This window comes from Vanacampus margaritifer, chromosome 3 (assembly GCF_051991255.1).
Source record: "Vanacampus margaritifer isolate UIUO_Vmar chromosome 3, RoL_Vmar_1.0, whole genome shotgun sequence".
Taxonomy (NCBI): domain Eukaryota; kingdom Metazoa; phylum Chordata; class Actinopteri; order Syngnathiformes; family Syngnathidae; genus Vanacampus; species Vanacampus margaritifer.
This window is the reverse complement of record NC_135434.1, coordinates 13,452,717-13,467,105: the sequence shown is the minus strand read 5'-3', so window position 1 is coordinate 13,467,105 and position 14,389 is coordinate 13,452,717. Positions and strand designations below refer to the sequence as shown.

General features: G+C 40.2%; 1 protein-coding gene across 1 annotated transcript; it reads left to right on the top strand.

Annotated features, from left to right (window-relative positions):
* Positions 1-269: 269 nt before the first annotated feature.
* fem1c (fem-1 homolog c) lies at positions 270-14,174 on the top strand. The gene is made up of 6 exons (XM_077561979.1): positions 270-1,493; positions 8,692-8,861; positions 8,944-9,132; positions 10,895-11,406; positions 12,457-12,633; positions 12,964-14,174. Exons 1-6 carry the CDS (start codon positions 950-952, stop codon positions 13,226-13,228), a joined length of 1,857 nt encoding a protein of 618 aa, XP_077418105.1. The 5' UTR covers positions 270-949; the 3' UTR covers positions 13,229-14,174.
* Positions 14,175-14,389: the final 215 nt, after the last annotated feature.

Here is a 14,389-nt window from a genome sequence, read left to right as displayed (position 1 = left end):
ACAATCACCACATCACTCCACAAAAGCCAGTGATTTAAAATCTGACCTGGTGTGTACAAAACAAGCATAAACGGATTAAACTGCGATGTTTTTTTTCTTCATGTTGTTGGAGCACTTTATTGAATTATTTCCGTACAGAGTATTGTTTTGTTTCGCTATTGGCTGAGGTCCGGTATGCTTGCTGCGCTGCGATTGGATGCGCGGCACGTCAATCACCCGACGAAGGGGAGAAAAGGGGGAGCGCTATTCACTGCTCTGCTATTCGACACAACGCGAGTCGTGATCATCTGGTGGAGCCGTGGGCGGACAGCCGCCTTCCCCTGTTTACCTCACCGTCATCAACCGCAGGTCACTCACGACCATTTTCGTTGTTCTTTACTTAGCGGCCAGCTCATTTTTGGTTCTTCGAGTATAAGGGCGGCGAACGACGTCGACAGCGCATCCCGGAGAAGGTTAAACTAGGCGGGTGTTGTTGGCGGTGGGGGTGGATTTTCCCTTTCCTCTGTTCCCGGCCCTCGGGGAAATACCGTACTCGACGTCACATGAGTAATGTATCGGGACTATGACACGTGTGGGAAGTAGCTCGAACGGAGGCCGTGCTTCCAGGTGGCGGAGACATTTCTCGGGGTGAGTGTTCGAGCGACACCACGAAAGGGAGCCGGAGAGAGGCTAGGCTAGGCCAAGCTAATTGGGCTAGCTGGCTAGTTCGAGGAAGTTGGGCGAGCCTGGAGTCTGGACAAAGAGTTAAAAATAGAGCCGTCGGCTTTTAGGTTCGAGGCGGGTGATTCCCCGACGTTCGGATTCCGAAGCAGAGAACGAAGATTAATAAGAGGCTTTCGCCGAGTCGAGCTGTAAACAAAAGGCTTCCTTTCCACCTGCCTCCCCACGCAACTTTGACGGGTATCCCAGGGTATCCCCCCTCCCCTTCGCGGTGGTTCGTACGAACAACATGGATTTAAAGACGGCGGTGTTCAACGCGGCCAGAGACGGGAAGCTCCGCTTGCTCGAAAAGCTCCTGGAGAACAAAGATGTACGCGAGGTGATCAAGCTGATGGGCGAGAAGACGAACGGCGCCACGCCGCTCCTCATGGCCTCTCGCTACGGCCACCTGGACCTGGTGGAGTACCTGCTCGAGTGCTGCCGGGCGCCCGTCGAGGTCGGCGGCTCGGTCAACTTCGACGGGGAGACCATCGAGGGCGCCCCGCCGCTGTGGGCCGCGTCGGCCGCCGGCCACTTGAAGGTGGTGCAGTCGCTGCTCGGCCACGGAGCATCCGTGAACAGCACGACGCTGACCAACTCCACCCCGTTGCGGGCGGCTTGCTTTGACGGCCACCTAGACATCGTCAAGTACCTGGTGGAGCACAAGGCCGACCTGGAGGTGGCCAACAGACACGGGCACACTTGTCTCATGATATCCTGCTACAAGGGACACAAGGAGATCGCACAGTACCTGCTGGAGAGAGGCGCCGACGTCAATAGGAAAAGTGTCAAAGGTAAGCTCGTGGCAGTAACTGAGGGTGCTGTGTAATTATACAGGGGGTTATCTGTTTATGACAAATTCATAAGCAAGTTATAATATGGTCAGTGTGCACAGTAGTGAAGTTGTACTGTCATTACGATAAATATAGCACTTCATTTATATCGCGCTTTTCCACCTTACAAGGCCCTCAAAGCACTTTACGTTCACTACTCATTCACCTACTGATGACGCCGCATCGGGGGGGGGGGGGGGGGGGGGGGTTCCTTATCTTGGTCAAGGATACTTGGATGTGGTCACAATGGCATGGGATCGAACCCGCAATCTCTGGGTTGAGAGACGACCACTCTACCACATCTATTACAAAAGCATTTGTCCCCTGATTATGGCTTATTAACCAGTTGTTTATTTCCTATTTCATATTCATATAATGATTTTAAAAAGTAGTGTTGTTCCGATGCCGTTTTTGGCCCCCGATACCCAGCTTTGCAATATCGGCCGATGCCGATACTATACTGATATCTAAGTTTTTTTTTTCTCAACATGAAAAAGCTCTCCTGCCATTGGTTCAGAGCAATAGGATATCTTAGCTCATCATGCAGTGAACCTGTCACACATCAGTCAATGTCGTGCCATGAGCAAAACACAAGATGCTGCATCCAAAGTCATATATTAGCGTCAGAATTAATGGTATCGGCATAGTACTCACCGAGTATGCAGTATCGGGGCCTCTGCAGATACCAGTATCGGTATCATAACACTAAAAAAAGGGTTGTGTTGTACTAAAGTAAAAACTGATATTTGCAAATGTCTTATTTTGATTGAAAACAGAAGATAATCAGTCTTCTTTCATGAAGGACTACATAAATTGGTGAATAATTATTGTTGAGATGCTGGAATGGATTACTCGATTTGTTAAAATAGTTGTCGTCGATCAAGTTGATGATCAATTACTTGTCGGTTAAAAAACAAACAACAAAAAAACACCAATACTATATATTTAATAAGAAAAATGGTACTCTACACTTGAACTGTATATAAAACAGCAATAACACAGTAAAATAAAGTAGAACATGACGAAAAAAAAGTTTTTGCTATTTTTTTCCACATACAGTAATTTTCACCAAATTAATCTTCAGTTTGTTTGTTTTTTACACACTTTCTTCACTTTCAGCAGCACTGTTGTCTTTTCACAAGACAGAGGTCTACAACGTAGGAATTATTTTAACAGGTTTTATTGACTCACAACTGGAGGTTGGTAAACTGTTCTAGTTGTCTTAAAAGTCGTTTTGTGATACTGGACAGCAGTAGCCTGAGTATTGGTGTGGAAATCCCTTTTTATCTCCTAAATTAGAGGCACGCCCGACTCTACGACTGGTACCTCCATCTTTTGGCGTGCAAAACGGCTACCATTAAGATGCATTGCAGACAGGCTCCTGCCTGCCAAAAGCAGTCATTGGGAAGAATCTCCCTCGTTAATATCCCATTCAGTTGTAAAAGTGGTTGTTGAACCCCGTGAAGGCCAAATCAATCAGTGTTATTTGATGGCGACGAGTTTATTGTGCCTCTTTGGGAGGTAGGAAAAAAACATTGTATTTGGGAGATTTGCTTAGAGCTGGTTTTCCAACCTAAATGTGGATGACCTCTCTCACTTTCCTTTCAAACCTTCTTCCTCCTCTGTCCATAATGACTATTTTTGTCCAGTTGTCACCAATTTAATGCCCTGAGCTGGGAATGTAATGACGTGGATGAATGAGAATAATCACAGGCCTTTAATGACTCCTTCTGCAATCTTCTTCAGTGTAAAACATGCCGTCATAGTAATTTTGGCGTTTTGACTTGAAGAACCTGGCAGATTTTTGGCCCCGGATGAGCTTTTTGGTGGATATTTGTATCTGAAACTTGGCAGCTAATCTGGGAAGGGCTTCTCCCAAGTAGCAGACAAACGGAACACCCTAGGACATATTTTGAGAAATAATCATGTTATACTGTTTTACTCTAATATATCAATTGCAATATCATGGAGAAAAAAAAATCTCCCAAAAGACCAATTTTTCCATCACACACACAAAAAAAAACAACCTCCGGAACACTGAGGTGAGGTGGGAGTAAGTCACATGTGCTAGTCGCTAGTAGGGGTGATCGCGATATTACAGCGCGCAATTCTCGAATCGATTCGATATGCAGCCGAATCGATTTTTGTAATATCACATTTTTTATGGGAATATTCAACAAAACGTCTTATTTAGAGTTAGGATTCACACATTAAGCATGGAAGAATGTTATATTAATGGAACATTAAGCCTTAATATTTTATTTCAGTGCTGTTCAAACATGAAACAGACTGCAAGCTGTTCGTTAAATGCAGTGGCTCAGTTATAAGCCTGAATTTTCAGATGAATAAAATACATTTTCATACAAATCTTACAGTGTACATGTACAAGTTTACTGATAAGCATTTTCTAAATTTGAGTTTCAAAAAAATCGCGATAATCAATTTATAGATTCGTATCGGGATTAATCGGTATCGTGATACGAATTGAATCGCCAGGTATTAGGCAATTCACACCCCTAGTCGCTAGTAGGTCTCAAATTGTAACCTCCAAATTTCAAGCAAGTCAAGTCATTACTTGGTTCAAGCAAGTTGTAAGTAAAGTTAGAGAATCTTCCTCAGGCAAAAAATATATATACAGGCGCTCCCCTACTTACGAACGAGTTACGTTCCGAGCGATCGTTCGTAAGGTGAATTTGTTCGTAAGTTGCTTCAGCGCTATATTTTGCTTCACCGCTATATTTTGTATTATAATTTATGTTTAAAGCCTATATAAGTATATTGAAGGTTTATATAAGTATGTTTAAGGCTTGTATAAGTAACCTGTATTGGTTTGTACTGAAAAAAACTTTTAATAAAATGGAGAGAATACGTATAGTACTGTACTGTATACGTATGTTAGAGAGAGAGAGAGCGAGAGACACACACACAGTATGTACATGTACGTAATAAGATAAATAAAATGAAGTTTAACTTACTTTTGGAAGATGTACTCGATGCTTAAGGAGATGATGGAGGAAGAGGAGGATTTTATATCATGAGAGGGTCTTCGTCGTCTCTGGAATGGGCTTCAAAAGTTACTTCCTCCTTCATGGGGACAGGTGTTTCTTCCTCTTCCTCCTCGACACGTTGCTGAGCCTCCAATGCTGGGTGAGCTCTCACAGCGCCAAGCGTCGGTATTAGCGGCGGAAAGAAGCACTACTCGGAAAAAGGCGCGCATACAAAATCTAACTTACCGAACATTTTTCGACATACTGTACGCGCAGACATGTTCGTATGTACCGTTGTTCGTAACTCGAATGTTCGTAAGTAGGGGAGCGTCTGTACTGTTGCACGGCCAAATTTTTCTATTGACGTCGTCAGAGAGGTGGTAAGGGAATGCTCATTTCAAATGATTGTAATCATACCAAGAACGGTTTCTAATATTTACCCCTCTCATGTAGCTAAAACAACATTGAAAAAATTACCCTTCAGCTCGTATGTTGATGAATGGACGATAATGAGACAACCTGGCTGCACGCACAGGGTGACTGTTGGCAGTATTGTGTGTTCCCTTATTTTGCAACACAGCCCCCCAATACTCCAAACTGCAAAATGACTGCACTTTAAATGAACACCTGTCCATTTTCTATCTCACTCGCCCTCATTAAGAACTGGAGCTCATCCCAGCTGACTTTGGGTGAGAGTTGGGAAGCACCCCAGATTGGCCGCCAGCCAATTGCAGGACACGTGTCGACAAACAATCATTCACGTTTGCACCTTTTTGTTGGTTTAGCAGTCTGGAACAACAACAACAGCAGCAGCTGCAGGCCAAGCATGCATGACTCACTCAAATAAAGTGAACAGTCATCATGGTAGATAGTAGTCATCTTCAAGTTGAGGGCGTGTCTCAAAGCACTTTATACGTCTACTCAGGTGTTTGCAAAATTGGAGATGAATTTTTTTGTATACCGATATCATGTGTGTATGGCATCTATTTACATTAGCAATCCATATGCGATATCACTAATAAACAATAATACATGGTTATCATACCTTTACATTAAAGATGCATTGTGCAGTTTAAAAATGTAATATTAAAGCTTTTCCTACCTCATGCATGTTCCACCAATGCCCAGATGAGTACGAAGAGCCCTGGCTGTTTGACTCTGACTGCACCTATCAGCTTTTATCTTCCCTTTTATAGTAGTGTGCGGACCCTGCACACTCCACAGTTTCTTTAGGGAGGGGCGGAGTTTCTTACCTCATTTGAAGTCATGTCTTCGTCTGTCAACTGTGGCTGTCGCTGTCGCCTGACACAGATGCTGCAGTTACGCTTTGTGCCAGAGGTGGCAGCCGTGAGTAAAAAAATAAAAGGGACAACTTGCCCAAAGATCCTTTAATTTTCCGTTAATTCTTATTGAAAGTTTTCATGGAAATTTCCAAACTGTAACTTCTCATTGAAGTGTACAAGAAAATTTCCAGTAAAACTGGAATATAACTTTCCATGGACTGACACTACAAGTGGAATCCAGAGATGTTTTGCTAAAAATCATCATGTAGGAATGTTTGGCCACCACAATCGAAGCTGTCTGTGTGTGCGTGTTTATGAGTAGGGCCCGACCGATATGCATATTTTGAGGCCGAGGCCGATTTTTGGTAGAAAAAATTACAGATTTATCTGCCGATTATTTAATAAAAAATATATATATAATGCATATCCCCATCCCTAATTTCCTTTTTCAATGGGTGTCACTAATGTGGGTGGAGTTTATTTTATTTTATTTTTTATCATTCTTATGATTCCACACAATGCAGCACAATAAAAAAAGATGTCATGTGGACAAAGGCTTGTACTTTTATGAGCGACCTTAAAGATACGATGGAAGCAAACCCGTGGTAGAGCTGCATCAGCACATGTCAGTGATTAGGACTGAATGCACCAGACTGACTGACTGTTAACTGTGTTCAATATGCAATCAATTAACTTGGACATATTAAGACAGCGACCATTCAGATGTTTGACTTTTTATACATCACCACACTAGAATTTAATCAAAATAGTCCTAATGTGATTATAGTAAACTTACTGCTTCGACGTTTCACGAAAAATGGATGAGATCGCAGAAAGTTGAACTACAGTACAGTACTGTAATGTATGATGTGGCGCACACTTAAAAATATCAACTTACTGCCTACGGAAGATGGAATGTTGGCTGTCTCAGTCTATTCTCAGATTGGGTTGGCCTCAAGAGGTGGGGTCAGTTTGTTGACAGTAATCCTCAAATGCACTTGCTAAAAGTCGGACATCTCATGAATAACATTATTGTTGCAGTCAGTTCACTGGAAACGCGTTACATCACATAACCCCCCTCCTCACTCCCCACCTTTTTATGCTGAGACATCCAAAAATACCTCAAATGGTCCTTGGTATGTGGGTCAAATCCAAGCAGGAAATTTAATAGTATTTCTGCTGGAAGCAATTGTTCCAGTTTCTCACGTGGAGCCTTTGGAAAATGAATTGCCCGTGCCTATTCTAATACCTTCATATGGGAACAAAAGTCCCAAATAAAGTACTTTGAAAGAAAAAAATCAAATAAAAATTGAGCGAATCACAAATTGTAGGGTGGGGGGGGGGGATTACTCTTATTTATTTGTAAAATGTATTAACCTTTATTTGACCAGGTAAGGCCATTGAGAAGTTTCTCGTCAACAATGGTGACCTGACTTCAGAAAGCAGAGAAAAAGAAGGCAAAATAAGTACAAAAAAGTACAAATACAACACAGTACTTATATACCAAACATTATATAATTATACAAGCGTAACTTAAAACATATAATACAATTAAAAAGGTTTAAAAAACAAACAAACAATGTTACTTATTGTGGTTGTACTTCTCAGTGGTGTGTCTGTTTAGTCTAGTAGCTAAATACAGGAGCAAACAAATCTCTGCCTGTAATTCATATAAATATCACATGTAAAATATATATTTTTTAAAAGCATTTTGAGGGCGGAACCTTACAAATTGAAATAAAATGTATTAAAAGGCACAATAAATTGCATGTAAACAAACTAAGAAATAAAAAAGTTATTGTTCAAAAGTAAAAAAAACAAAACAATTGAAACTCACTGATTATGCGCATGTACTTTGCAATGCTATACAATGGGCTCATACTGAGAGCTGACTCCTAATATCTTGCTCGTCAGGTATGCACAAAACATATTGTTTCACTGCGGTCCATATGCAATGCATAAAAAAAATATTTTCCGTCTTTTTGTCTGTCAAATGTATTCATAAAACACAACGGAAGTCTTATACCTTTAGTGCTGTATGATAATAGTACTATATGCCTTGTGGTATAATTTAGTACATTTTGGTAGTGCTTGTTGCTACTTGCTCAGAATGGCAGGTCTTATATATCTCTGGCTCGCCAGGTTTTACCTGTTGATGCTGCCATGCAAAAGTAAACCTTACTGTAAGTAAGTGTAAGGTTAAAGCTCGTCATTCTGCCATTTCCTGTTGCAGTGAGAAAAAAGAAATACAGGCGTTAATCTGTTTATGACTGCATGACTCTAGTGGTGGCATAGACAGTAAAGTAAAATACTTGGTCATAAATATCAAGCAATCACGTGAGCGAGACCACCTTAATTCATTCACTGCCATTCATGTCAAAAATTCAATATTATTACTATTTCTATTAGTTTCAAATTTTTTTCTACTTTTGTTAACAAGAGTATCAAAACCTAGAATTTTTTTTATCGTACATTTAGAACAGATAAAAAATTTGTGATTAATCGTGAGTTAACTATTGAAGTCATGCGATTAATTACAATAAAAACATTTAATTTTCTGATGCCACAAATTTTTAATAATTTTCTTTTAATTATGGGCATCAGGCGATCACAATTTTTAATTGTAATTAATCATATGACTTCACTAGTTAACTTAAGATTAATCACACATTTGAACGGTTTTAAACGTACAATCTAGGTTTTCATACTCTTGTTAACAAAAGTGGGGAAAAAACGTGAAACTAAGAAATAGTTCAAATAAATTTTTGCCGTCTATAGCCGTCAATGGCAGTGAATGAGTTCATGTATACACAAAAAAACGTCACTCAATATGTCATCTTTTAGTTTTCAATGAATCTTCAGATTTTTATTTTTGGGGTCTTCCCTCAGGCAACACTGCGCTTCACGACTGCGCCGAGTCCGGCAGTCTGGAGATCATGCGGATGTTGCTGCAGTACAGAGCGTCCATGGAGCAGGACGGCTACGGCATGACGCCGCTGCTTTCCGCCAGCGTCACGGGCCACACCAACATTGTGGACTACCTGACCGTGCACCACCAGGTGAGGCTTTCCAACCGGGACTTTGCAATGTCTTGCTTTTGCTACTACTTCAGAAAACATTTGATTCTTCTGTTTCGCCTAGACAAGCAACAAAGAGCGCATCGACGCCCTGGAGCTCCTCGGGGCTACGTTTGTGGATAAAAAGAGAGACCTGCTGGGAGCCTTGAAATACTGGAAAAAAGCCATGGACTTCAGATACATGGACAGCAACAGCATAATCCATAAACCCGAACCCAAGCAGCTGATCATGGCGTATGACTATGCCCGAGAGGTGAGTCTTTCGCAACAGTGGGAAACCTGATCGGGTGGAGTTAGTTTTGTATTTTTTGATGAGTCATCAAACTGCTTCAATGCTCCCCACATACACATACAATGACAAACTCAAATGCTTCTAGTTCCATCCGTCTTGTGTTTGAAGTAAAAAAAAAAAATTGTAGCAAAGCTGTCCATTTTGTCCCTTTGACACTTTAAATGGAAAAACTGACCACAAAATGGCAGATTTCTAACCAAAATGACAGACGTCTGTCTTTTCAGTCTTGGGTTCTTGTGACTTTTTGTTTTCTAATAATTAGGGGTGTCAAAATGAGTGTGTTAATTTAAAGTTCCTTTAACGCCACTTTTTTTTTTTTTTTTAAGCATTATTAATAACCTTAACTTACGTTACTTGGAAATTTCAGTCGCAACGCAGCAGACACATCCACGTCAAAATTTAGCAGTCATAAATTTAATAATAATGCATATATTTGTAGAGGCTGGGGAGAAGTTGTATTTTACGATTTTAAAAGTGTGCAGAATTTTACAAGTTACTTGATTAAATGCACTGAGCTGCTACTATCTTGCAAATGCAATTATGCCATCTAGTGGCAGAAAAATGACCAACACAAATCTAATTTTTTTTACAGTACATCCTTTAATTTTAACTCAATTTTATGAATTATTATAAAATTACTGTATCAATGACTAAAAGATACAGCCATATTTCTATTAGTTTAACTTTTTAAACACTTTTGTTAAGGGTATGAAAACGTATTTTATTGTACATTTAGAACAAATTTGCGATTAATCGTGAGTTAACTATTAATTCCGAATTTCCGTTTAAAATTTTTAATCTCCTGACACCCCTCACTCATAATAGACATGCCTACCAAATTTCATGATGCCAATGAAAACCCGAATTTCTTGTCTTTTGCCGAGTCATCAAACCTCACTCTCTCTGTCCACACCCTATGATGACACATCTTTTGCAATGAATGATTATGATAAACAATTTGATGAGTGACTTTACTTGGAGGAGTTACAAATTCGGAGTTCCTAGAAAATCCTCAAACCAAAATGACCGCCGACCTCCACTTTGATTGTCATTTCTCCTGTCATGATGAACATGTAGATTTTGTGTCAATTAAACACACTGGTGATTAATTGCTCCAGCGGTTGTTTTCATGCTTCTTGGTGAGTCAGCAACCTTTGCAGCCAAAAAACCCAGAAACTTAAATAAAAATTAAAAAAAAAAAAGCAATATAATGTCTTTTCTTAATATTTGTTCCAAAAACCAACATTAAAAAAACAGATATGAAGTCCTTTTCCGATTTTGTAGACAAATGGAAACCGCTTGATTTGGATGTTCCATTTAATTTTGAAATTTTCATCTGCCACAAATTGGGTGGCCCAGAAGACAGTTTTCGTCCTGCCCCTTCCGATTCATGTATTTCTATTGAGACTTTTTGAGACCTTTTGAGAATTTTAATGTGATTTTCATGTGGTTTGTTTTGTTCCAAACGTCAGACTTGGCTATGATACCCAAAAAATCAGCGTGTCTTGAAAAATGTTTCTTTACTCAAAAATTATTACTTAATAAAATAGTACGTTTTTTAAAAACAATCTCCGGATGGATGCATGAGATCCACATATATATAGAGTTAAAATATGTTGCATAATATTTCAGGGCTTGAACAAAGCAAGCCGTTTCAGGAGGGTCACTGAATGGCCCCTGCATGACTTTGAAATAGGGAGTAACCCCGCTGTCCATTTTCCAGGTAACAAACGCAGAGGAACTGGACGGGCTCATATCGGACCCTGACGAGATGCGGATGCAGGCCTTGCTCATCCGCGAGCGAATCCTGGGTCCGCAACACCCGGACACCTCCTACTACATCCGGTACCGCGGCGCCGTCTACGCCGACTCGGGCAACTTTGAGCGCTGCATCAACCTGTGGAAGTACGCCCTGGACATGCAGCAGAGCAATCTGGACCCCCTGAGCCCCATGACGGCGTCCAGCCTGCTGTCGTTCGCCGAGCTCTTCTCCTTCATGCTGCAGGACCGCGCCAAGGGCCTCCTGGGCACGTCCGTGTCCTTCGAGGACCTGATGGGCATCCTGTCCAAAAGCGTGCTGGAGATCGACCGCGCCATCCGCCAGAGGCGCTCGCTGCCGCCGGACCCCGCCCAGCTCAGCAAGGCGCTGTCCATCATCCTGCACCTCATCTGTTTGTTGGAGAAGGTGCCGTGCACTACGGAGCAGGACCACTTCAAGAAGGAGACCATCTATAGGTACGGTCAAGGATCATAGTCTACGTATACTGCATGATAAATAGCGCATCCAGCCATCCGTTTTCGGAACTGCTCTAATTTTATGATATAAAAATGGATTCATTTAAATCGGTTCACATTTTGGCACTGTTAGAATTATGATTCAATTTTTATGTTTTACAATTTATACAGCTTGAATATTGAATATTGAGCAAAATAAAAATGTATGTTAAATGTATTAAAATATTTTTACAACGTATACAAAAAGTGCGTAGAATGCTTGAGAAATGACCATTTATTAAAAATGTACGACAATTGAAATAAAATTAATTTCATGTTTTAAATGTATGAGCAATTTTTAAATATTTTTCAAGTTGGCAAAAAGTGGAATTTGCTCAGAAAAAAAATAACTATTACCATTACAATTACCACTCTTTAATTAAAAGGTGCTGTTAAATGCCTTTTTTCTTTTTTCTTTCTTTTTTTACAATTAATACATGAAATTCTACAATTCTCAAACAAATATTGGCTTAAAAAACATTTTAATGTTTAACATTTTTAAAGTAGTTCACAATTTATGAAGCAATGCTAAATTGTTAGCGGGGAAAAAAATATTTTTTCATTGTTAAAATGTTGCAATTCTTACTTACATAAGAGTAAATTGCTTGAAAATTTTTAATAATTGTTTAAACAATGATTTGAGAGAGTTTGTACAGAAAGTGCTTGAAAAACAGTTTAAAATAAATTTTAAAATAGTAACCTTTAAAAAAAAGTCAGTTTATAGACTTAAAAATTGCATGAAAAAGTATGAAAACATTTTAAAGTAATTTTACAATTAAATTGTATTTGTTTTCTTATATTTGTTAAAATATTAAAAAGAATGTAAATAAAGTAGTTTCAGATTATATTTAATTGTAATAAAATTATTAGCATGCAAAAAATATTCTGATTTGTCTTGATTTATCATAAATTATCAATCCAGTGATACATTCTACCACAGTGAAAACGTATTTATAAAAAATATTTAATATATAATAACATTTGTCTTGTCGCTTCCTTTGCACGTGGCAGGTTTCTGAAGCTGCAGCCGCGCGGCAAGAACGGCTTCAGCCCGCTCCACCTGGCCGCCGACCGCAACACCACCTGCGTGGGCCGCTACCCGGTCTGCAAATTCCCCTCGCTCATCGTCACCGCCATCCTGCTCGAGTGCGGCGCCGACGTCAACAATCGAGACGACGACGACAACAGGTCAGTTGCAACCGCCCGCATTGCTTTCCATTAGCTTTATTTAGAATATCAAGTCGCTCGAATTATGGCAAGCACATGTTAAAAAATAAATAAATAATCCTGAAAGTTTGAAAATAAGTTTTTCTATAAAGTTGATCATTTAATTTAGTAATTCGTTTGCGCGCCACTAGAGGGAGCCTGCATGGATATCTTTCACTGATTATAAATAATAGTAATATTTTTTACTTAAAATGTGCTTGAAAATGCTCAACGGTGTTGAGGAAAAATGGTTTTGAATCTCTGTGAGTGATGCCACTATTTTTTATATATTTTTTTACTCCGGCCCGCCAGCCCGCTCCACATAGCTGCGTCCAACGGCCACGCCGACATCATGAACATGCTGGTGTCGGGCGGCGCTCACTTCGACAGCACCAACGCCTTCCAGCAGACGGCTTGCCAGCTCCTGGACGAAAAAGAGCTGGCGCGCAACATCGTCCAGCCCATCAACCACACCACGCTGCAGTGCCTGGCCGCCCGCATCATCATCAAGCACGGCCTCCGCTACCAGGGGAACATCCCGGAAAAACTGGAGGCCTTCGTGCTGCTTCACAGATAATGACTGGAAATGGATGCATCAAAAACAAAAATGGTGGATTGAACTCCAAATCAATGGAACAATGGATTGGATTAACGACGTGGATTTATACTTTTTTTCTTTCTTTTTTTTTTTGGGCTTCAGGAAAAAAAACTTTGGCATATTCACACAAATGCTATTTATTATTACAGAAAAACACTTGAGAGATTTTTCTCCATGCAACAAAAACAAAAGATGCTGTTTTTTGTTGTTTTTTTAAACATTTGCTGGGACTTTTCAGGTCTTTAATTTTTCTTCCTTGTCACATCATAGTTGCCAACAATGTTCTGAAATGTGTTTTTTTTTCTTTTTTACGAAGCCGGTGTGGATTCTACAAAAGTCATTTAAAAACAAAGCTTTACATTTAGAAGGCAAGGCTTGCTGGGGGGTCCGCTAACACCATAAGTGCTTTATTCTATTCCTTCTATGCACAGGCTAGGCTGTTGGAAAGAGACTGTTTTAATTCACTCGTCTGTGCAATATCTTTCATTTGTGTTTACCTCATCGCTACCGTTGGGACTCCCATTTTGTCCGAGCCCAAAACGGCCGTCTTTTGACGACAGCGTTCCAAGATGGCCGCCGCCACCGCTGGTTTTTTTTCGAATCCCAACAGTGAAGCTTTGCGAATGATCATGTTTGCACATTCTCGCTTTTTTAATTAGACATGTGGCTTGTGGATGACAGAGAGAAGAAAAAAAGGGCTTTTTCATCATGTGTAGGTATTCATATCACAGTGGATTAATTTTTTCCCCCATTTTTCTTCCACCGGACAATTTGAAATGAGGGGGGAAAAAATGTATGATGATTCCCAGGGGCAACTTGGTCTGATTTAGCACTTTACTTACAGCAGAGATTAAGATTGGACACAGCATTAATCCTGTTTGCATCTTAATAAATCAGTTTGACAATAAACCTTTGTTGCACTTGACCACGCTTCTGCTACTTTGTGTGCAATGCCCTTCCACATAGCCACACAATACGTTTTTTTGCTGCATAAATATGTAAAACACTCACAAGAGCCACAGTGACTAATGGCTGCTGATTTCCTGTGTTAAAAGTCACGATATCTGTTTTGAAAAAGACCCTTTGGTGTATTTTTATGTCACATGGCTGTTTGTAACCACACCCGTGATATAAATAAAC

Coding starts and splice junctions, on each gene's coding strand:
- fem1c (XM_077561979.1), top strand. CDS start 950: ATGGATTTAAAGACGGCGGTGTTCAACGCGGCCAGAGACGGGAAGCTC. Junction 8,862..8,943: donor ACCTGACCGTGCACCACCAG/GTGAGGCTTTCC, acceptor TGTTTCGCCTAG/ACAAGCAACAAAGAGCGCAT. Junction 12,634..12,963: donor CGAGACGACGACGACAACAG/GTCAGTTGCAAC, acceptor CCGGCCCGCCAG/CCCGCTCCACATAGCTGCGT.